This window comes from Carassius gibelio, chromosome A9 (genome assembly GCF_023724105.1).
Source record: "Carassius gibelio isolate Cgi1373 ecotype wild population from Czech Republic chromosome A9, carGib1.2-hapl.c, whole genome shotgun sequence".
Classification (NCBI taxonomy): Eukaryota; Metazoa; Chordata; class Actinopteri; order Cypriniformes; family Cyprinidae; genus Carassius; species Carassius gibelio.
Genome location: NC_068379.1, coordinates 10,692,063 through 10,714,656, shown reverse-complemented (window position 1 = coordinate 10,714,656; position 22,594 = coordinate 10,692,063). Strand labels below are relative to the sequence as shown.

General features: G+C 38.2%; 2 protein-coding genes across 4 annotated transcripts in view; one reads left to right on the top strand and one right to left on the bottom strand.

Annotated features, from left to right (window-relative positions):
- Nucleotides 1-9,427: 9,427 nt before the first annotated feature.
- On the top strand, nucleotides 9,428-13,815 carry upp2 (uridine phosphorylase 2). 3 transcript variants are annotated; one of them, XM_052606996.1, is made up of 9 exons: nucleotides 9,428-9,588; nucleotides 9,687-9,758; nucleotides 10,125-10,239; nucleotides 11,015-11,173; nucleotides 11,542-11,656; nucleotides 11,896-12,105; nucleotides 12,644-12,790; nucleotides 12,989-13,020; nucleotides 13,242-13,418. In XM_052606996.1, the coding sequence occupies exons 2-8, from the start codon at nucleotides 9,706-9,708 to the stop codon at nucleotides 13,003-13,005; spliced, it is 816 nt and encodes a 271-aa protein (XP_052462956.1). In that variant the 5' UTR covers nucleotides 9,428-9,588; nucleotides 9,687-9,705; the 3' UTR covers nucleotides 13,006-13,020; nucleotides 13,242-13,418. The 3 variants fall into 3 exon arrangements, with proteins under 3 accessions (XP_052462956.1, XP_052462954.1, XP_052462955.1); XM_052606994.1 differs by lacking the exon at nucleotides 12,989-13,020 and having other exon boundaries at nucleotides 13,242-13,815; XM_052606995.1 differs by lacking the exon at nucleotides 12,989-13,020 and having other exon boundaries at nucleotides 9,500-9,588; nucleotides 10,054-10,239; nucleotides 13,242-13,815.
- An 829-nt stretch (nucleotides 13,816-14,644) lies between these two features.
- LOC128020222 (coiled-coil domain-containing protein 148-like) overlaps nucleotides 14,645-22,594 on the bottom strand; it is a 123,105-nt gene continuing 115,155 nt past the window's right edge. Inside the window, exon 15 of the mRNA XM_052607003.1 lies at nucleotides 14,645-15,065. Within this exon, the coding sequence (XP_052462963.1) occupies nucleotides 14,919-15,065 (147 nt within the window). The 3' untranslated portion in view covers nucleotides 14,645-14,918. The remainder of the gene's footprint in view (nucleotides 15,066-22,594) is intronic.

The following is a 22,594-nucleotide window of genomic DNA, read 5'->3' as shown; positions in this document are numbered from 1 at the left end:
GCCATCGTCAGATCTATTCCCATTTCTCACCATGTCTTGTCAATAAAAGCTTTGCATTTGGATCCGCACGTCTCCCATCTTGTGTGCCCCATTACAGAATACTCGGCAAAAAAAAGGATTCAGTAGCTTCACAGACGGACATTGGCCAGGCCTGGACACACCAAGAATATTGTTAGCCCTCAATCAGGGTACACGATCAGGGTACATAATCACAAAGGCTATATCAAGGGGTTTCTAGCCATTGCTCATTATTCAGATCTGCTGGACTTTTTTAGTGATGGACTAAACGAACCTCTGTAGTCACGATTAATCAGTGAGGGTCCCCGCTCATCTATTGGTCAGTTTATGGACTGTGCTTTGCTGATTGTTGGCTCAGCATTCACTGTGGGTGTCGTGGAGCCACACGACCCCGAACTCACTCACGTAATGGCTTTTGCACTGGAGCACAATCACAAAATGCTGGTGGCAGCTTGAACCACCAGAGCCACTGCACAAAATGGCCACCAGCCCAGAGCCACTGCACAATATGGCCAATCCGGCACCACAGCACAAAATGGCCGCTAATCCAGAATGCAATCTTCGCATGTGCCCTCTAGAGGGAGGTCAGGTCATGGTACTTCCTCCAGAAATGGTAGCCACAGCTGATCTTCCAGAGTCAAGTCTAGTTAACCTTGACCTTCCAGAGTCAAGTCAAGTCCATGTTGACAAAGAAGGTCGAACGCCCTATATAAAAACAGTGCAATAAAGGATGATTTAGGACGACTTTGTAGTTGGCGTAAAAAAATTAGATGACCTTAAAAGTCCACTGTATGAAGAAAAATCCTGGAATGTTTTCTTAAATAAACGTATAATGTGTCCGAAATCGCTCACTCTTTCACTCATTCACTAATTCCTATATAGTGTATGGCAGCTGAGTGGACTATATCAGGAAAGAGTGAACAAATAAGTGATCGGATTCGGACAGTGATGTATACCCTACGTGTGAGACTTGGAGCGTTTGCAAAAACAATGTCATGTGTTCTTTTATATTACATGTATCTTATTTTAGAAAATAACATTAATAGCAATAACACTCAAAATGACTTTATATTGTAATTATACATATCTCTACATCAGTTTTTTATGTTCACAATCATTGAATACTATTAAAATACTAACAAAAATAAACAGACATTAATAAGTTAATAATTTTTATGTATTTATTTTTAGTGTCTTTACACTCTCCCGAGCAGTGTTAAGATAAGATAAGTTAACATTTTTGAGACATTTCTTTAAGTTAATAACGATGCTAAATTCGAGTTATTGCCTAAATAACAGTTTAACATAAATAATTCTATGAAATAACCGTTATAGCAGAAATAATAAAGATGTAAATGGTATCGAAATCACTCGAAATCAGAATAAATTGTGGGGAAAAAAAGCAGTGGACAAATGTAGGGAATTAAGTAATTTACTCAAAATTCGGATATCAGTACAAAATGGCTGACACCCAATATGGTGCACTATACAGTGAATAGGAAGCAGTTTTTGACACAGCATTAATTTCTTTGCGACTGAAAAAAGGACGACATACAGGATTGTAACTTTTCAGGAATTTTTTTTTTTTTTTTTTTGTGTTTGTCATAAAATTATGAACAAATACATTAAAACAACACCATGGTTTAGAATTATGAGTGTTTTCGGTCCGTCTTTTTATTGCGTGGCCTTTACATTTAAATTAATAATTTGGTACTATGCACATTTTGTGTACATTTATTTTATTTTTCTTTACATTGTACTTATATTTAAACTGTTGGACCATCCCTTAAAGCTGCAGTAGGGAACTTTTGACGCTCTAGCGGTTAATAAACAGAAGTGCTTGCGTCTTGTGGAAGAACATCGTAGCCGGAACTACTTCTCTCTGTTTATGTCTATGAAGAATCACAAAGGTACTGGGTTACTTCGCCGCGGTACCCCGAAGCAATCTAAAATAGTCAGAATATAAACACTTATTACAGGTGTACCCTAGTGATTCAGGACAAGCTAAAAACACGATTTGGAAAATGGATTCATGGTGTACTCGCTTATTATGTTCATTTTTCTACATTTTGAACACAAACAAAGTTACGGACCGCAGCTCTGATTGGTTGTTTTTTACCGGGAGCGCATGACTTTCTGCAAATGGCAATAGGACCACTGGGAGGGGCCAGAGGAGCTTGATTTTTTTCACAGATTATCTGTCTCACATTCTACTGTCAGGACATAATGACAGGCTTAACAAATATGTATAAAATATATTTTTACAAAAGTTCCCTACAGCACCTTTAAGACCTTCACCCACCCTTAAACCTACCCACAACACCAAACCTGTCCCTAACCTCACCCGTTTCCTACCTCAATACCAGAAAAAGTGATTTGCAATACAATATAAATACAATAAGTACATGTACTTATTTCTTGATGGAAGTACATAGTAGTTAAAGGGATAGTTCACCCAAAAAGGAAAATTATGTCATTAATGACCCTCATGTCGTTCCAAAACCCATAAGACCTCTGTTCATCTTCGGATCACAGTTTAAGATATTTTAAATTTAGTCTGAGAGCTTTCTGTCCCTCCATTGAAAGCTTATGTACAGTGTACTTTCCATGTCCAGAAAGGTAATACAACATCTTCAAAGTAGTCCTTGTGACATCATGACCCTCTGACCTTCAGTTAGAATTTTTTGAAGCATCGAAAATACATTTTGGTCCAAAAATAGCAAAAACTACAACTTTATTCAGCATTGTCTTCTCTTCCGGGTCTGTTGTGAGACCGTTCAAAACACTGCAGTTTAGTGATATCCGGTTCGTGAACGATTCATTCGATGTAACTGGATCTTCTTGAACCAGTTCACAAAATCTAACTCAATCATTTGAAATGGTTCGCGTCTCCAATAAACATTATTCCACAAATGACTTAAGCTGTTAACTTTTTTAACATGGCTGACACTCCCTCTGAGTTCAAAAAAACCAATATCCCGGAGTTATTAATTTACTCAAACAGTACACTGACTGAACTGCTGTGAAGAGAGAAATGAAAATGAACACCGAGCAGAGCCAGATAATGAACGAAAGACTGACTGGTCACCCGGATCCAGTCTGTATCCAGATCAGAGGGTCACTGCAGTCACCCGGATCCAGTACGTATCCAGACCAGATGGTGGTTTAGCACCTAGAAAGGACCTCTGCTGCCCTGAAAGACAGCGGAGACCAGGACAACTAGAGCCCCAGATACAGATCACCTGTAAAGACCTTGTCTCAGAGGACCACCAGGACAAGACCACAGGAAACAGACGATTCTTCTGCACAATCTGACTTTGCTGCAGCCTGGAATTGAACTACTGGTTTCGTCTGGTCAGAGGAGAACTGGCCCCCCAACTGAGTCTGGTTTCTCCCAAGGTTTTTTTCTCCATTCTGTCACCGATGGAGTTTTGGTTCCTTCCCGCTGTCGCCTCTGGCTTGCTTAGTTGGGGTCACTTCATCTACAGCGATATCGTTGACTTGATTGCAAATAAATGCACAGACACTATTTAACTGAACAGAGATGACATCACTGAATTCAATGAGGAACTGCCTTTAACTATCATTTTGCATTATTGACACACTGATTTCCTAATGAATGTTGTTCAGTTGCTTTGACGCAATGTATTTTGTTTAAAGTGCTATATAAATAAAGGTGACTTGACATATTCTTTATTTTGATTTAATATTAAGTTATTTGTTATTTTCCAGTTATCTTTGTAAGGTTTGTAGTCCTTTGTTGTTGTTGTTTTTTTTTACAGTGTTGGTGACTCTTGCAGATTTGCCTTGAAACATTGCTGTGAAACAGAGTCCTCACAGAAGTCCTTTTTTATATTTGGTTAAATATAAGCTTTTTGCAACAATTCTTTACATTATGCAAACATGACGTATTAACAATTAACTTATTTAAATGTATTTTTATTTTTTGCAATGTATCTTTCTCCAGTTGTGGTCAAACGGCATCAGAGGGGGAGGAGTTTTCTGCCCCATCATATACTGCAGGGACAACTTTGCCAGCATATGCAAAATATCTCCAGAAATTTGTTGACTTCTGGCCACATCTGAAAGGAAAAAATATAATATGCCTATTAAAAATGAATATAGAACATGATTTGTGTGTGTGTGTTTACCGTTCTTTGTATTTTGTATAAGTGGTTGCAAATTAGTTTTTTTTCTGCATTCTGTTCTTGAAAAATACCTGTTAAAAATTTTGTTAAATAATACAAATATTTCTTTAACTTAAGGTCTTTGGACCTTGCATTTAACTATGTAATACAGTTCATTGTTAATAATTTTGAAACACACCTATTGTAGCATAACTAAAATTGTTTAATGTTACACTTACACTGTAACTACACTTAGCAAGAGGGTAACAAATGATCACTTTAGATTACAGCCCACGGATGTTAGACTTATAACAAGGGTGTATGTTTGCACAGTGGTTAAGAAAAAGTTACTTGCCTAAAACCACATACAGAAGCCCAGTGCACCAACAGCAAATCCTGGGAGGAGCTGTAGACAGGTAATCTACTTTTTCACTGTATTGCACCTCGACAGTACAACGCTGCTAACCTGACTCGCTGCTGAGATGACCTTAAACAATATTCTTTCATCAGGTTAATTTTCATATGGGAATTTCTAAACCAAATCATCTCAGAAGCTCATCACATAGTTACCCCATACTTCCAGATGAGTTGTTCAGTAATCTCCATGACCCCACACAAATAATACTAGTAAATACTATAGCATATGTTATTTAGTAAACTGTTGTAAAATTTAATAAACAAATTATACTATACTATACTACAATCTACTATTTGTATCAATGTCATGTTAGATATTTACATTTACATTTATTCATTTAGCAAACGCTTTTATCCAAAGCGACTTACAGATGAAGACAGTGGAAGCAATCAAAAACAACAAAAAGAGCAATGATATATAAGTGCTATAACAAGTCTCAGTTTAGCACAGTACACGTAGCAAGGGATTTTAACTAATATAATAAATAAAAAGAAAACAGATAGAATAAAAAATAAAAGAATAGAGCAAGCTAGTTAGAGGTCTTTACACATACACACACAAATACATATACAATTGCATAATAAATGAAAAGAAAATAGAATATAAAAAGATTAGAAAGGTAGTTAGATTTTTTTAAAGAATAGAATTAGAATAGTGAGTGTTAAAGTTAGAGGATCAAATAAAGATGGAAGAGATGTGTTTTAAGCCGATTCTTGAAGATGGCTAAGGACTGCTCGGATTGAGTTGGGGAGTTCATTCCACCAGAAGGGAACATTTAATTTAAAAGTCTAAAAAGTTTAAAAGTGACTTTGTGCTTCTTTGGGATGGCACAATCAAGCGACGTTCACTTGCAGAACGCAAGCTTCTAGAAGGCACATGAGTCTGAAGTAACAATATATAATAATACAAATAGGCTACCCAGTACATAGTGTAAATTATGTTGCATCATATATTTTGTGTTGTTACAATAAGGCAACTTGTTATAAATCATAATATTGTTGCTTAACACAGTAGGTTATAAAAACCACGTAATCTTAGAATAGTTACACCTTGCTATGAAATACTAACAGTGATTTATTTTTTTACGTCAATACCCACTTGTTCCCCAGTTGTTTCCGTTTATGTACGATCAGCTTTAAGTTATGTTGACATGGGAAATCGCGGACTCTACATACATGTAATTTCAGAATAGGTACCCTTTACTTATAAAATACTTACAGTATAAATGATTTATGATTTGGCACAATATTACCCCCTTATTCCTCAAACGCTGTATATTGTTCCTTTATACCTATGAGCAGTTTCTGTAGAGGTATGCCTACTCTATAGTTACAAATAGGTACACTGTAAATTCTGTTTAATTACACGGTACATTATGGGTTGTTATCTAAAGCATTGCCAAAAAAAGTGAAGGATCCAATAACGACCACATGCAGTTTTTAAAATGCCACTCTGCTGTCTCCATGAATAATCAAATTATACATTCATGACCAACCATTCAGACAGCAATCAGCCTCCAAAAACATTTTTTGTCAGTTTTATGACTTTATGACCAATGGCCGGGGATATCCATCTAGACCATGGAGACTGGGTGGCACAGGAATGTCTGAGCATACAGGGATGGACTTCGTTGCCAGTACAGGGAGAGCCAATGGGTCTCTTGGGTCCACTGGACTCAGGACATCTAAGAGAGTCATGGGTCACAAGGGAGCAGGAGCCCTTCTTCTATTCCTCCTAAAAACTAAAATGCACAATTAAATTAAATAATTACTTTTGTGATAAAGTTTTTGCTATTAAATATTTGAAATGCTACATATTTGTGGCTTCTTATGATAAAGCATATGATAAAACAACTTGAGAGTAAGCAAAATGAAATTAAAGTGCATAGTGTGTTTTTCAAATTCACACTGTTTCAACAAGTTTCATTATTTGCTTTGATTCAATGTGTAATCTATTGAAGAGCTGTTGCAAAACCCTCAGTGTGTCCTGTGCTGTATGCAGTTGGAGATAAATGTACATTTACTATGTTGACAAAGTCTTTAGAGCATGTGTTGTGAATTTGCAGTTATTGAAAGTAATTATTTTTTTTAATGTTGTCTCAACTATGTACAACCTTAGTTACCCCTTAATGCTGTCTTAGCATGTAAAATAAATAAATAAATAAAAAGCAAAGCTGCTGATTTCTCCGTGAACTCCGTGTAAACACATTTCTGATCTCATTCCCAGCTAATTGAGAATGAACTAGTTGTGTAAGTAATGTGTGGATATTTGTTGTTTTATAATTGCAGTTTTTACAGTGCCATAATTTGATTTCTAAGGTAGAGGAATCTAAATCAATAAAATGAATGAATTAATAAACTAACCAGCCATGTGGCCTTTGGTCAGCCTTGGGTTTTAAGTTCCTGGGAGGATTTCTGGTTTTAATTCTTGTCACAAATTATTTTAGTAATAAATAAATACATTTTATTACTTGTGCAGATTATGAGGTGTCATACAAGATGAATATAATTTTCTGAATCTGTTTCACAGAGCTCAGAACTATTCAATGGATAAACGTATTAAGACATTTCAAACAGAAAAATGTGATAAATGTATCTCATATATTTTCATTTATATTCCTCTACTTTCAGTTAGGCACTTATACACTCATATTATTATCTAATATTATTTATTTACATCTAATATTATTATCTAGTTACTAATAAAATTTAATATAGAAATTTTCTCTGCTATTATTTTGTCTAGATAGCAACAACAGAATGTCAATATTTACTTCACCCTCTCGTTGCACCCGAGAAGATTTTCTTTTTCCCGAAAATACTAGTTAATGTTATTGCGTATGACTCAAACTTACTGACTTTGTTTACAGAGGGTATAAATGCTTCTCAGTTATTTTTGGGGAATTTTCGTATTTCTTTGTGGGTTGTATTTTCACCTTGTTACACTCGTGTGACTTCAGTGCCCATAGGCAGAAAAATAAAATAAAATATATATGAATATTATTTCACAATATATTTTTTTAATTATGAAAATGTGCACTTCACTTGATCACACTAGAGCGCTTTAATGTTTAATCTGGAAGTTTGCTTGGAAATACTTTTATTTAAAAAGTCAGACTTGTGGTATTCCACAGCCAATGAAAGTGAATGGGGAAGAATGAAAATAAAAGAAACAACTAGTGTTCTGGAGCATGTTGATTATGCTCATATATGTATATGTGTGCTTACAAACATAAAGGCCTTGGGACCTGTGCATGTGTGTATGCATGCATACTCACGCTACCACACACATTATACAAACTATCACGGATATTACATGCTCTCTATTTCATCCTACCCTAAACGGCATCCGATATCCTTTCATAAGTCTGACATTTAAAATCTCTGAATAAAAAATGAAACAAGGTAATTTCAACTTCTCATTATTCTAACTTATATATATACCCTTATATATATAATTATATATATATATACCCTTATATATATATATATATATATATATATATATAATTGCGAGATAAACTGCGAGATAAACTCATAATTGCAAGTAAAAAGTCAGAATTGCAAGATATAAACTTGCAATTGGGAGAAAAAATAATAATTTGTTAAATATAAACTTGCAATTGCAAGAAAAAAAAGAACTGCAAGATAAAGTAGCAACTGCAAGGCAAAAAAAAAAAAAAAAACTCTCAATTGTGAGACAAAAAGTCTCTAATACCTTGTTGTAGATGAAAAATATTATTTTGAAGCCAATGCAGGCTAAAGACAAGACAGTTTGAGTGTGTGTGTGTGTGTGTGTGTGTGTGTGTGGTAGTGTGAGTATGAATACATGCACACATGCACAGGTCCAAGGTCTTTATTTTTGCAAACACACATGTACAAATGTGAGCATAATCAACATGCTCCTGGATACTAGTTGTTTCTCTTACTTCATTCTACCCAATCACTTTGACTGATTTTTTTTTTTCAAACTTCCTGATTAAACATTCAACTACACTAGTGTGATAAACTGAAACATTTAAAAAATTTAAAAATAAAATTATCTCATATTGTAAAAATTATGTATAAAAACTATAAAAACACTCAAAAAAATTAGGCACCTACTCTCATATAAATTAGGCCTATGATTAATCAAATGCAAATAGAAACACAAAACCAGTCCTAAATGAAAGAAATAAATTGACAAAAAGATTGGATCCATGGGACTTGAGACCAGTGAGTGGAGCAGGTGTCACTCATTGCTAATTACTCCACCGGCCTCGCTCCGTTCCCATGGCTCTCGGCCCCGCCCCACTCGTCACACCAATATTTGGTGATAATATAGCATAAAGAGAGATTTATTATAAGCAATGGTTTGGAGGCCGGTCATTTTTGACCGGGAACACCTTGAGTGTTACAGGAATTTGGACACAACCAGGGTTAAATTAAACTGGCAATATTTATTTTAGCATTGAGTTTTGCCAGCTCTATTGATCATGTTACAAAATCCCTTAAACACTTGTACAGTCACCATCAAGCAGTCCTATATTTAAATGCATGTAATTCTTTCTGTTCAACTATACATTTTTCATTTTAATGGATGGGTTGGAGCAGATGGAGAAGTGGTGAGGGTGAAAAACAGTAACGAAGTTTAGTAAACTAAACACACACAAACACACAAACACACACACACACACACACACACACACACGCATACACTCGTACAAATAAAATTGTGCGCACACAACAAGCCTGTCTGTGTTCAGAGGTGATGTTGGCACAGTGCTGCATCTCTCTGTAGAGCATAAGTCTATTTGAGAACATGTCAGTAGAGATAGGTAACCAGGTAAAGAAAGATGTAGAAGGTGCTACACCTCCCTCTTTAACCAATCAATGCATTCTGAGCTCTATATATGAGCTTGTCTTAGAGAGACATTTTTATTCTCTAAAGGTTCTGATGACACGCTAAGGATCTAAAAATAGAAGTAGAAAAATAGGATATCTTTTAAAAATATTAAAAGGATATCTTTTAAAAAATACAATTGCTGTAAGAGATATATACATATACTATAAATAAATTTTATTCTGCATATTTTTCCTCATATCTATGTGTGAAGATATTGAATTTATTCAACTTTCTTGCAGATTGACGAGAACTACAACCATGGCTCCTATTTTACTGAACAGAATGGGAAATGAACACAGTGATTACATTCAGTAAGAAAACTGTATTTTACTCAAATCATTCTTATTTAACAGGTCAGAGCAGAAGCAAGAAGTTAAAGTTTAGAAGGTTAGATAAGGGTTTAAGTAGCTAGGCATTTCAGGCTGATGGTTGTGTAAAGATTTACTAAAGTTTACTGGCTTAAGTCTTGGGAGATACTGTGCTCAGTTCAGTTCTCATGTATCATTTACATAGTCAGGATACTAAGAAAAAGAGTGTAGAGTTATTTTAATGAGAACATTTTCGAAAGCTGTGAAAACATTCACTAAATCTTTTATTTTTCTTTAGATTCATTGTTGCTTTTTGAGTAACCCACTATTGCCGTAGTCTACGTCAATAACAGATGTGATGTGTAACAGACAGGTGGAGTATGTGAAGAACCCTCATCTGGACAGCATGGAAGAGGACATCCTGTACCACTTCAACCTGGGCACCAAGACCCATGACCTGCCCCAGATGTTTGGAGATGTGAAGGTGTGTAAGTCCTGACCAGACAAGAGTTAGACAGCAGATTTAAGCTTAACTTACATTTGATTACATGTTAAGTAAGAAAGTCTATAGGATTTAGAGTAGACGTTCTCAATTCTCAATCGCTCTTCACATTTTGTATGTATGTGTTAACTTTTTGCTTATTAGCATACATATTACTGGCATATTGGCTGCTTGTTAGTATTTAATGCCTTATTCTTAACCCTTAACCCTACCCAAATACCTAAACTAAACAACTACCTTACTAACTAATAATAAGAAGCAATTTAGGAGTGAGTTCAGGGAAATGTCTTAGTTAATACTGGATATGTGTCCCCTATTCTAAAGTGTCACCAACCAGATTTGGTTATATTAGATGTCTACTTTACACCGGACCAGAATTAAGAGCCACTGGTTTAAAGTATGATTGATAAAGATGGGTATGTTCTATATTCATAAAGATTAATGAACTGTCAGTCTGTCTGTCCATACCACACAATCAACATCCTGACTGGAAAACCCACTTAAACTCTTGTATCCCCTTAAAGGGGATTATTTTCCAATAATGAGTGTGCCTTATGTTCCTTATTACTTGCTGCTTAGAAAAATGAACAAGAAAGTAATGAGTAAGAAACATTCATTTGAGTCAGAATTATTTTATGTGGACCGCTATGTCAGAAAAAAAGTTGCCTAACACTACAGTCCGTTACACCGTTTAGTGCCTGATAAAAAATACATTTGTGGGAAAGTGATTCCTTTTGCTTCAATTGTCTTTCTGTAGTTTGTTTGTGTTGGCGGAAGTCCCAATCGGATGAGATCTTTTGCCCAGTTTATCCATGAGGAGCTGGAGCTGCCCAGCAACATCGCAGACATCAGAGATATCTGTGAAGGAACAGACCGGTATTCCATGTATAAAGTGGGACCTGTGCTGTCCATTAGTGTGAGTATCTCAAATATGGATGAGGCTGGTGTTTCATTCATTACGCGCATATTAATTGATTTTAACATCATGTGATGTGGGAGAATGTAGGAGTAGGAATCTTACCGATTCAGTAATATTGCTAATAGTGCTAAAAGTGCTAATGCACAATGAGGTGGGAAACATGTTTAGAGGTGTTTAAGACAAGCTGTAAGTTATTCTTGTACTTCAAATCATGCAACTTACTTTTCTAAAGGGCTGGACTTGTTTTGTGGCAGACTATTTTAACTAATTAATAATCATTTTAGTTATATCAATTATTCTGTATGGGGCTAGCATCACTTTGTCACAAGGATCATAACTTATGGATATTTTGATGTCTTTGACAGCATGGCATGGGCGTTCCCTCAATCTCCATCATGTTGCATGAGCTCATTAAATTGCTCTATCATGCTCGCTGTCGAGATGTCGTCATCTTTCGTATTGGCACGTCCGGCGGAGTTGGTGAGAACTTCCTGCTTTATTTTATGACTGAATTATGAAGTGCAAATACATCACACACGTGATTACAAATTTAATGGGAATTGTGGAGAGACAAACAGTAATCATTCAATAATTCAAACTCAGAAGCATTATATATTAGAGCTTAATAATGTTGCATGAAGGGGGCATGAAGTTTATGGGTTTGTTGCCCTGTTCTCTCGGGGGAACAAATTAATTTAGCCTTTTGTTTGAACACACAGGTCTGCCTGCAGGTACCGTAGTGATCACAGATAAAGCTGTAGACTCGTTCTTCAGGCCACAGTTTGAGCAGGTGGTTTTGGGAAAGGTAATCATCAGGAGCACAGAGCTAGATGTGGATGTGGCCAAAGAGCTGCTGCAGTACTCCTCAGAGCTTCCTAATATCCCCACTGTTATCGGAAACACAATGTGCACACATGACTTCTATGAAGGTACACTAATTGTTTTCTGTTTTATTTTGCTGTTGTTTTTGGCCCATATTGGGTTATCAAACAGTAGAGCAAGTTGCTAGTGATATGAGCATCATGGGTTTGATTTCCAGTGATTGCATAAACTGGTCAAATATATACTTTCAATGCAGTGCAAGTCAATTTAAAAATGTCAAATGTATAAAAATTTTAATTAGTTTATAAAACTGATAGTTGTGGTCCTGGATGTTGATTGGTCAATACAGTGCTCCGGTTGTGTAAAATATATAATATGGTGTAGATGTGCTACAAATACTATATAATTGTAGAATGGCCGTATAATCTGTTCATCAGCTATTGTGTGCGTACTAGTGTGAAGTACATCTAAAAGGCCAAATATTAGCCTTAGTTTACTTGTCAGACTTGCATAACAATAGCTGACTCTGTTTACATCATGGCCTCTTACACCTTACTGATCACAAGCATTCAAACCCAGACATCCTTTTGAAGACTGCATACTAAAAAATTTTTTTTTCCATCATTACTTCTTTCCCTGTTGTAGGTCAAGGGCGACTGGATGGAGCCCTGTGCTCATTTTCCACTGAAGAAAAATGGGAATATCTGAGAAAAGCCAGTGAAGCAGGCGTCAGGAACATTGAGATGGAGTCCACGGTCTTCGCTGCCATGTGTCGTGTCTGCAATCTTAAAGGTAGTTAGAAAGTTTACATTGTTTGGTGTCCTCATCACCACTATGACAGTTAACATTTTATTATTATTAACATTATTATTTAATGGGGCAACATAATAGATAATAACTACATTTTATTGGTTTTCAACCAAGTTGTGCCAAGCTTTATAGATTTTTGAGCAATGCAAGTAAGATATTAAACGTTTTTTTTTTTTAAAGGCAAAGGTTTTCTATGAAGAACTTCAATTGGAGTATGTTCCTGACACATACAATTATAACATAATTTTTATCTAGTATGCACCAATCCTTCAATCATGAGTATGCAGTACTGCTTTATAAGCTTTATACCTCCTTTAAGCCATATGTTATAACCTTAAAACTACTTAAAGTAATACTTAATTATCATGCCATTGAACACTTAGTGGTGTCATCATTTTATATATTTATTTAGTTTATTTTTTATTTTTTGCAGCTGCAGTAGTGTGTGTGACTCTGCTGAACCGGTTTGAGGGGGATCAAATATCTACACCTCACGATGTTCTCCTGGAATATCAGCAGAGACCGCAGTGCCTGGTGGCTCATTTCATCAAGAAACGCCTTGGACTTATCCCATAAAACCCTGTAATGATTTACAGTGTATATAATACTGTTCATAGTGTCTATGTGTTATTTAAAGGTGACTTTCACATTCTCACACCATCTTCAGTGGACTTCCTTACATATTATCTCACTTTACACGTTACTAGTACTAGTACTAAAACAGCTTGTGTGTATTTTAAATTGTAAATTAAATATATATATATATATATATATATATATATATATATATATATATATATACTGGAAAGCTTTTTGTTGTTTTTGTTGTTTTTTAATTACATAAAGTGAGTTTTCACACTGACCTTTTACACTGTACCAATAAAAATAAAATATTCTTTAGATTGTTTATGCTAAGCGTTCATGTAGTAACATGATTGTTGATGGTAGCTTTGGTGTCTAAGCAGAAATAAACTAATCTAAATAAAGTATATGTTAAGGTAATGAAATGAGTCATGTGGTTTTGTACTTTAACACTTGATACTAATAATACAGTATAACAAACTCAAAGCAACTGAATCTTCTGGAAATGCTGGATTCTGTGTGTCAAAAGGTTTGAATCATTAAGAACTTTGTACTGCAATAACAGTGTTTTAGGTCATAGTGTCACTTCTTACCACAACATAGTTTTTTTAAAGTGACAGCCAAGTATTCTCAGAATTCGTGCTCTGCATTTAACCCATCCAAAGTGTGCGTGCGCACACACAACACGTACACACATGACACACCACACGACACACACACACACGTTTGTTTTTGTGAAAAGTGGGGACATCCCATAGGCGTAATGGTTTTTATACTGTAGAAACTGTATATTCTATCGCCATTCACCAACCCTAACCCTCACAGGAAACTTTGTGCATTTTTACTTTCTCAAAAAAACTCATTCTGTATGATTTATAAGCGTTTTGAAAAATGGGGACATGGCTTATGTCCTCATAAGTCACCCTCTCCTTGTAATACCTGTGTCATACCCATGTCATTATACAGAGTTGTGTCCTGATATGTCACAAAAACATGCCCACAACACACACACACACACACACACACACACACACACACACACACACACACCATACACACACACACACACACAATACACACGACACACACACACACCCCGAGCAGTGGGCAGCCATTTATGCTGCGGCACCTGGGGAGCAGCTGGGGGTTCAGTGCCTTTCTCAAGTGGTATTACTCTCTCAGCACTAGGCCATGACTTCCCCCGAATCTTAAATCTGAATCTGAGGCCGGTCAATAACATTGTCAAAAAAGCACTATAGCACTATATACTTTATTGTATATAAAAAGCCCAAAATGGTTAGATCTATTTGCCTCAGGCAAGCTGGATATATCATGAGAAATGAAATATTCCTTAATCTTTTGAGATCAAGACTTTGACACATCAATCAATCAACGCTCCAAATATTGAATAGTGTCCAAAGGAATATGGTTAAAAAATATGTAGACTAATTTGTAAGACAGTGGGCCACATGTAGACAAATCATGACTCATATATGTGAAAAGATGATTATATTCATATAATTATGGGTCAGGATCTGAAGGCAGCGGACTCCATGTCTCGTCTGGGTGGCTTTAGAGGTTGGATCTCAGAAAGAATCTGTCTTGCATAAGGGGTGTTATGGATACCCGCGGTTCTGAGCGCTTGTTCAATACGCACTCTGGGATCAGACACAATCTGAAAGAAGGAAAAAATAATAAGAGACTCAATTATTCATAACATTATCAACTGGTTACAAGTCCATATATCACCAAAATCTAAGTTTGAAGTGAGAACAACAATCAGGGAAGTAAAGTTAAATGGATTCCTATAAAAGTTCAATGATTTCTAGACTGTAATTCTGTAAACAGAGCAGCTGTTGCCAGGTTGATCTGCTTTAACATGAACAAGGTTAAAGTCAGTAACTTATCTCTGTTTTATGTGTATTTACAGGATGTGCTGTTAAATCTCCATGTTATGTAACAAAAGTCTGAAAAATATTGCTGTTTCACTGTTTGGCCTTGGACAGTGACTTTGTAGACGTCAGAGTCCCAAAATGTCATCACAGGTTAACCATTATTATTGGCAGAAACAGGATGTCCCATGTACTTGAGTGGACAATCAGAAGACAGGGCTGGGAAATGTGAGAATCTAACTATCGACCCTTTCAAATCATGAATTTGAAAAATGAATTGGCCACTACCCACAGGAAGAGAAAACTTAAATTACAAAACAGTAAAATGTGAAATTTAATTAAACGCATTAAATCTTATGTCTTCAACCCTGCTCCAGGGGACCCGCTGTCTTGCCAGTTTTATTTAAAGCCGACTTTGGCAAACCTGGCCTTTGATTTTTTTTAAGTGATCCTGAAGACTTTGTTTAACTGGTTCATATGTGTTTGGATATGATTTTAACTTAACACTGCAGGACAGTGGGTTTTCAGAAAAGAGGTTGAATATTGATTGAAATAGCTCATATATTGTGTTCAAGATATGTGATTCATACTACAAGCCAGCAGGTATGCAATTGTTGGTTACAGGTGCATCTCAATAAATTAGAATGTTATGGAAAAGATCATTTATTTCAGTAATTTACCACAAATTGTGAAACTTGTGTATTAAAGAAATTAAATGCACACTGACTAAAGTAGTTTAAGTCTTTGGTTCTTTTGACTGTAATGATTTGGGCTCAAATTTGAAAAAAAAAATCAGCTAATTAACTCAAAACACCTGCAAAGTTTTCCTGAGCCTTCAAAATGGTCTCTCAGTTTAGTTCACTAAGCTACAGCATCATTGGGGAAGACAGTTGTCCAGAAGACAATCATTGACACCCTTCACAAGGAGGGTAAGCCACAAACATTCGTTGCCAAAGAAGTGTGGAAGAAAAAGATGAACACCCGGCCGAAAGAACCGCAGCCTTATGAGGATTGTCAAGCAAAGTCGATTGAAGAATTTGAGTGAACTTCACAAGGAATGGACTGAGGCTGGGGTCAAGGCATACAGTCAAGGAATTTGGCTACAGTTGTCATATTCCTAGAGCTGTAGTCAAGTCCAGCTTTGTCGAGTCCAAGTCAAGTCCAAGTCCAGGACTAGTCGAGACTGAGTCAAGACCGAGTCCAAAGAGGTTCGAGTCCAAGTCAAGTCCAAGTCCAAAAGTTTCGAGTCCAAGTCGAGACCGAGTCCAAATGAGAAAAAAAATTGTCCTCTTCAAGACCACATACTTAACTACTGATAATGTTTGTGATGTGAGAGAAAGCATATCTCCTATTCTAAGAAAATACATTTACATTATTATTTGTTACATTATTATTAGGGAAGTCGTGGCCTAATGGTTAGAGGGTTGGACTCCCAATCGAAGGGTTGTGAGTTCTAGTCTCGGGCCGGACGGAATTGTGGGTGGGGGTAGTGCATTAACAGGGGTCTCCGAACTAGATCCTGGAGGACCAATGTCCTGAAAAGTTTAGCTCCAACTGGCTTTAACACACCTGAAAGATTATTGTGTCTAGTAAGAGCTTGATTAGCTGGTTCAAGTGTGTATAATTAGGGTTAAAGCTAACAGGGACGTTACACAAGATCCCGGGCCCTAAGCATAGGCGATCCTGATGGGCCCCCATGCCCCCCACCCATCAAAATATCCAGGTAAAATAAAATATATTTCAGATTCATACTTTTTCAAGGGCCCTCTCTTCATTTGGGCCCTGGTAATGAGTACTGGTTTTACCCCCAGTCCGACCCTGGGAGCTAAACTATAAAGGACACTGGCCCTCTAGAACAGAGTTTGGAGCTGTAAGGTCAAATTATTTTTATGTACTTTATTTTCATTTTATTTACGTAATAATGCTGCTTTTGCTGACATTATGTCTGTGGTCAAAAATTAAAATGACTGATGCCTTGGCACAGTGCACAGACACACGCAAAGCTCGGGATATGACAAATGCGCGCAGCAAGAAGGGATACGTTTGGCTCTACTGGGCATGCGCACATAAATACAGCGACATCTTTGTCATACTGTACTTAGTGCTTGCATAGACTACTCGGCGCTGTTGGAAACAATCAACTACTCCAGCATGCATTAACCATAATTCATACAACGTGTTTGCAAGTACGACGCAAATTTTAGAACTACAATATTGCGTGGAGCTGTTACTATATGATCTTATCTATGTTGCATGTAAAAATAAAACATGTAATGTAATAATTAGGGTTGTGCCTGAAGCCGAATACCTTATTCGGAATGGCAAGGATAATGGCTTAAAAAACGAATAACGGACAAGGAATATTTCTGCCTGAATACTTGACTGAAGCTGACACAGTCTGGTGTTTGCAGTCTTTATGAGTGAAAAGAGCGCAAATCAAACACCGCATTGTTGTCGCCTCTCTGCGCATCTCTCAGAAATCAGAGCGTTGCAAGAGTAATTTAACCTATACATCATACACGTTATAGTATTTGTTTATATTTAAAAGGTAAATACTTAAAGCTTAGGCCACGATATGATACGAATGAATGGAATAAGCACAGCGCGCTCACGAATCAAACAGACACGCTGCGCGTCTCAGTCTCTCAAAAACCAATTCAGTGTTCTCTCAAGATTGGCTAATAATCAGCTTAGATACGGATACATTGTCTACTTATCCTACATGTTTGCATCTTTACCTTTTGCTGGTTTGCGCGACACACACACATCTGTTTAGTGAAGTTCATTAACATTAAGATTCTGCGTAATGAAAATGTGCGCATTGAATGGATTCAGTCGTGTTCAAATGATCGCTAAACGTTTGTCATGACATCTCTCTGCTTGCATGATAAATATTATTTTAGAAATTAATAATTATTTTAGTTTAACTCAACATACTTGTTCAGTGATAACTACAAAATATATATATATATATAAAAAGTCATAACGGTCTTATCAAGTAACTGTACTATGTTGTATCCGAATGCAGACAGGAATATTTTTGTGATTGCTACAGATACAAATACTGGCTGTTACATGACAATTTAAATATGTAATGTCATAATTACATATTTGGCCGGAGGTCGATGATCGACTTTGTGGTCGTGTCATCAGACCTTCGGCCATATGTCTTGGACACTCGGGTGAAGAGAGGGGCGGAGCTGTCAACTGATCACCACCTGGTGGTGAGTTGGATCCGATGGCGGGGGAGGAAGCTGGACAGACTCGGCAGACCCAAACGTACTGTGAGGGTCTGTTGGGAACGTTTGGCCGAGCCCCCTGTCAGAGAGATCTTCAACTCCCACCTCCGGCAGAGCTTCGACCGGATCCCGAGGGAGTCTGGAGATATTGAGTCCGAGTGGACCATGTTCTCCACCTCCATTGTCGCTGCGGCTTCTCGGAGCTGTGGCCGTAAGGTCTCCGGTGCCTGTCGAGGCGGCAATCCCCGAACCCGGTGGTGGACACCGGAAGTAAGGGATGCTGTCAAGCTGAAGAAGGAGTCCTATCGGGCCTGGATGGCTTGTGGGACTCCGGAGGCAGCTGACAGGTACCGGCAGGCCAAGCGGACTGCAGCCCAGGTAGTCGTGGAGGCAAAAACTCGGGCCTGGGAGGAGTTCGGTGAGGCCATGGAGAAGGACTATCGGTTGGCCTCGAAGAGATTCTGGCAAACTGTTCGACGCCTCAGGAGGGGGAAGCAGTGCCCTACCAACACTGTTTACAGTAGAGATGGGCACCTGTTGACCTCAACTGGGGATATCGTCGGGCGGTGGAAGGAATACTTCGAGGATCTTCTCAATCCCACCGACTTGTGTTCCGTTGAGGAAGCAGTGGCTGGGGACTCGGAGGGGCACTCGTCCATCACCCGGGCTGAAGTCATCGAGGTAGTTAAAAAGCTCCTCGGTGGCAAGGCACCGGGGGTGGACGAGATCCGCCCCGAGTACCTCAAGTCTCTGGATGTTGTGGGGCTGTCTTGGCTGGCACGCCTCTGCAACATCGCATGGCGGTTGGGGACAGTACCTCTGGACTGGCAGACCGGGGTGGTGGCCCCTCTTTTCAAGAAGGGGGACCGGAGAGTGTGTTCCAACTATAGGGGGATCACACTTCTCAGCCTCCCTGGGAAAGTCTATGCCAGGGTACTGGAGAGGAGAATTCGGCCGATAGTGGAACCTCGGATCCAGGAGGAACAGTGTGGTTTTCGTCCCGGTCGTGGAACACTGGACCAGCTCTATACCCTTTCCAGGGTGCTGGAGGGTTCATGGGAGTTTGCCCAACCAGTCCACATGTGTTTTGTGGACTTGGAGAAGGCATTCGACCGTGTTCCTCGCGACATCCTGTGGAGGGTGCTCCGGGAGTATGGGGTCGGCGGCTCCCTACTTAGGGCTGTTCGGTCCCTGTACGACCGGAGCAAGAGCTTGGTTCGCATTGCCGGCAGTAAGTCAGACCTGTTCCCGGTGCATGTTGGACTCCGGCAGGGCTGCCCTTTGTCACCGGTTCTGTTCATAATTTTTATGGACAGAATTTCTAGGCGCAGCCAAGGGCCGGAGAGTGTCCGGTTTGGGGACCATACGATTTCGTCGCTGCTTTTTGCGGATGATGTTGTCGTGTTGGCATCCTCAGACCAGGACCTTCAGTGTGCATTGGGACGGTTTGCAGCCGAGTGTGAATCGGCCGGGATGAGAATCAGCACCTCCAAGTCCGAGGCCATGGTTCTCAGCCGGAAAAGGGTGGATTGCCCACTTCAGGTTGGTGGAGAGTTCCTGCTTCAAGTGGAGGAGTTCAGGTATCTTGGAGTCTTGTTCACGAGTGAGGGAAGGATGGAACGTGAGATTGACAGACGGATCGGTGCAGCGTCTGCAGTAATGCGGTCGCTGTACCGGTCTGTCGTGGTGAAGAAGGAGCTGAGCTGTAAGGCAAAGCTCTCGATTTACCGGTCAATCTACGTTCCTACTCTCACCTATGGTCATGAGCTGTGGGTCATGACCGAAAGGACAAGATCCCGGATACAGGCGGCCGAAATGAGCTTTCTCCGTCGGGTGGCTGGGCGCTCCCTTAGAGATAGGGTGAGAAGCTCGGTCACTCGGGAGGAGCTCAGAGTAGAGCCGTTGCTCCTCCACATCGAGAGGAGCCAGCTGAGGTGGCTCGGGCATCTATTTCGGATGCCTCCTGGACGCCTTCCCAGGGAGGTGTTCCAGGCACGTCTCACCGGGAGGAGGCCCCGGGGAAGACCTAGGACACGCTGGAGGGACTATGTCTCCCGGCTGGCCTGGGAACGCCTCGGGGTCCCCCCGGAAGAGCTGGAGGAAGTGGCTAGGGAGAGGGAAGTCTGGGCGTCTCTGCTTAGACTGTTGCCCCCGCGACCCGGCCCCGGATAAGCGGAAGATGATGGATGGATGGATGGATGGATGTCATAATTATAAAGTTTTTTTTTTTTAATTTAACCCTTTCGAGTCGATTAACGCATATATGCGTTTTGAGTCATTTTCACCTGATAACCCCGAAAAGAACTTAAATTACACTCTCAGTTTTAATCGTACAGATAAGAGCAATACATCAATCGAATCTGTAAAGGGTGTAGTTTTTTTTGGATACAGACATAATAACAAAAAACCTTTGTGCACTTATAAAATAAAGATAACAAACAAGGTGCACTGTCTACAGTCTTTGTCTCCGCTGATCGTCATGTACAAACATTTCATTAAAATGAACTGTAACTCCGTGAATACTCAACGAAGAGACATGAGAGAGATATCTATAGAAAGCCTGGAATGTCTACTTTTAAACTAAACAAGTGCTGCCGAAAACAAATATTCTGAGATAAAGTAATCCATATGAAAACAACGCAATGTCTGTTTTTCATATCTCCGCTCATTATATCTAATGTGACCACGCCCCCACGCTGAACGCGCTATTCAGATTCAAACTGAAGCGCGCGGCTTGAATACGCCCACACAGAAGAAAAAGCAGCGAGACTATTCTTCAAGTTTTTATTTTATTTTACTGTTTGCTTCGCGATGAGAGGACTAAGACATAATTCACCCCAAAAAGATGTGATGTGGTTGAGGATTTGAGAAATGGATTTCCTCAGAAAAAAGAATGAAGCACTTTATTCAGCAGAGATCATAAACATGAGTAGGTCTCTTTTTATTTATTTGTACTAGTTTTCACATAACGTGTAAACATTTTACTAGTTAGACTTTTTCCAAATACTTTTTCCAAACTATAATTCCTGACTAAATTTATAATCAAGTGAAACATTATGAAGTTTCAATAACAATATACAATACTATACCATTCAAAAGCTTGATGTAAATAATATAAATGTGACAAATAGAGATAACTCTAACAAATGTAAAAACAATGCAGTTCTTTCGATTTATTCCCCCTAAAAAAACCTGAAAAATATTATCAGCTCTTTTCAACATTAATAATAATAATAATAATAATAATGATAATAAATGGGGTTTATTTGGTAGAAAATAAGATTGTTAAAAGGATTTCTGAAGGATTGTGTGACTAGAGAAAGGATGCCAAAAAATTTGAAAGTCAGCTTTGATTGTTCCTAATAAACTGTTTAACTGCTCCCCCAAGTGGATATCAAATTATGTTGTGGGATAATTAAATATATTCTTAATAAACTACAAACATAAAATTATATACTTTTATTTTGTTCTCTTTCTTGTTAGTCCTCCCTCACAGTGGCACAGTTGAATGAGAGGCTCATTATGCAGCTCATTATGCAGGCCTTTGTCTTCTCAGGTGTAAATCACAATGATATTCATGATAGTTGACGCCTACTCGCATATGACTTTTACCAACAAAAAGTGTTTTAGAAAATTTAAATCAATATATTGTTTTCTGTGAGTGAGTAAACAAGATGATTTTCACATCATTCAGAAAGAAAAATTCTAGGCTACAAGCTCCAGTTCTCAACTTTTCCGGCAACCAATTTTATGTATGTGTTTTATTGCCTTATTCAAGTGATTTAACATTTTTAGTTTTTCACTAACCATGCATAACATTTTTTTTCTCAAAAATACAATCATGTACATGCATGGGTTTCACATATTATTATAGCCCAGTTTGTGCTGATTACAGTGATATTAGACTTTACCCATTTAGATATTTATAATAAACTGAAAAAAGCACAAATGTCAGGGCATGACAAAACTTCTCAAGGCCCCAAAAATACCCTTAGACTCCAGAGGGTTAAACATGTAATTGTTGCATAAGGCTATACATTAATATAGCGTTTATTGATAAAAAAAATGATTTA

Excerpts from the sequence above, each read along its gene's own strand:
- upp2 (XM_052606994.1), top strand. The coding sequence starts at position 9,706 with ATGGCTCCTATTTTACTGAACAGAATGGGAAATGAACACAGTGATTAC. Across the intron at positions 11,657-11,895 it reads TGGCACGTCCGGCGGAGTTG|GTCTGCCTGCAGGTACCGTA; the intron begins GTGAGAACTTCC and ends TTGAACACACAG. Across the intron at positions 12,106-12,643 it reads CACACATGACTTCTATGAAG|GTCAAGGGCGACTGGATGGA; the intron begins GTACACTAATTG and ends TCCCTGTTGTAG.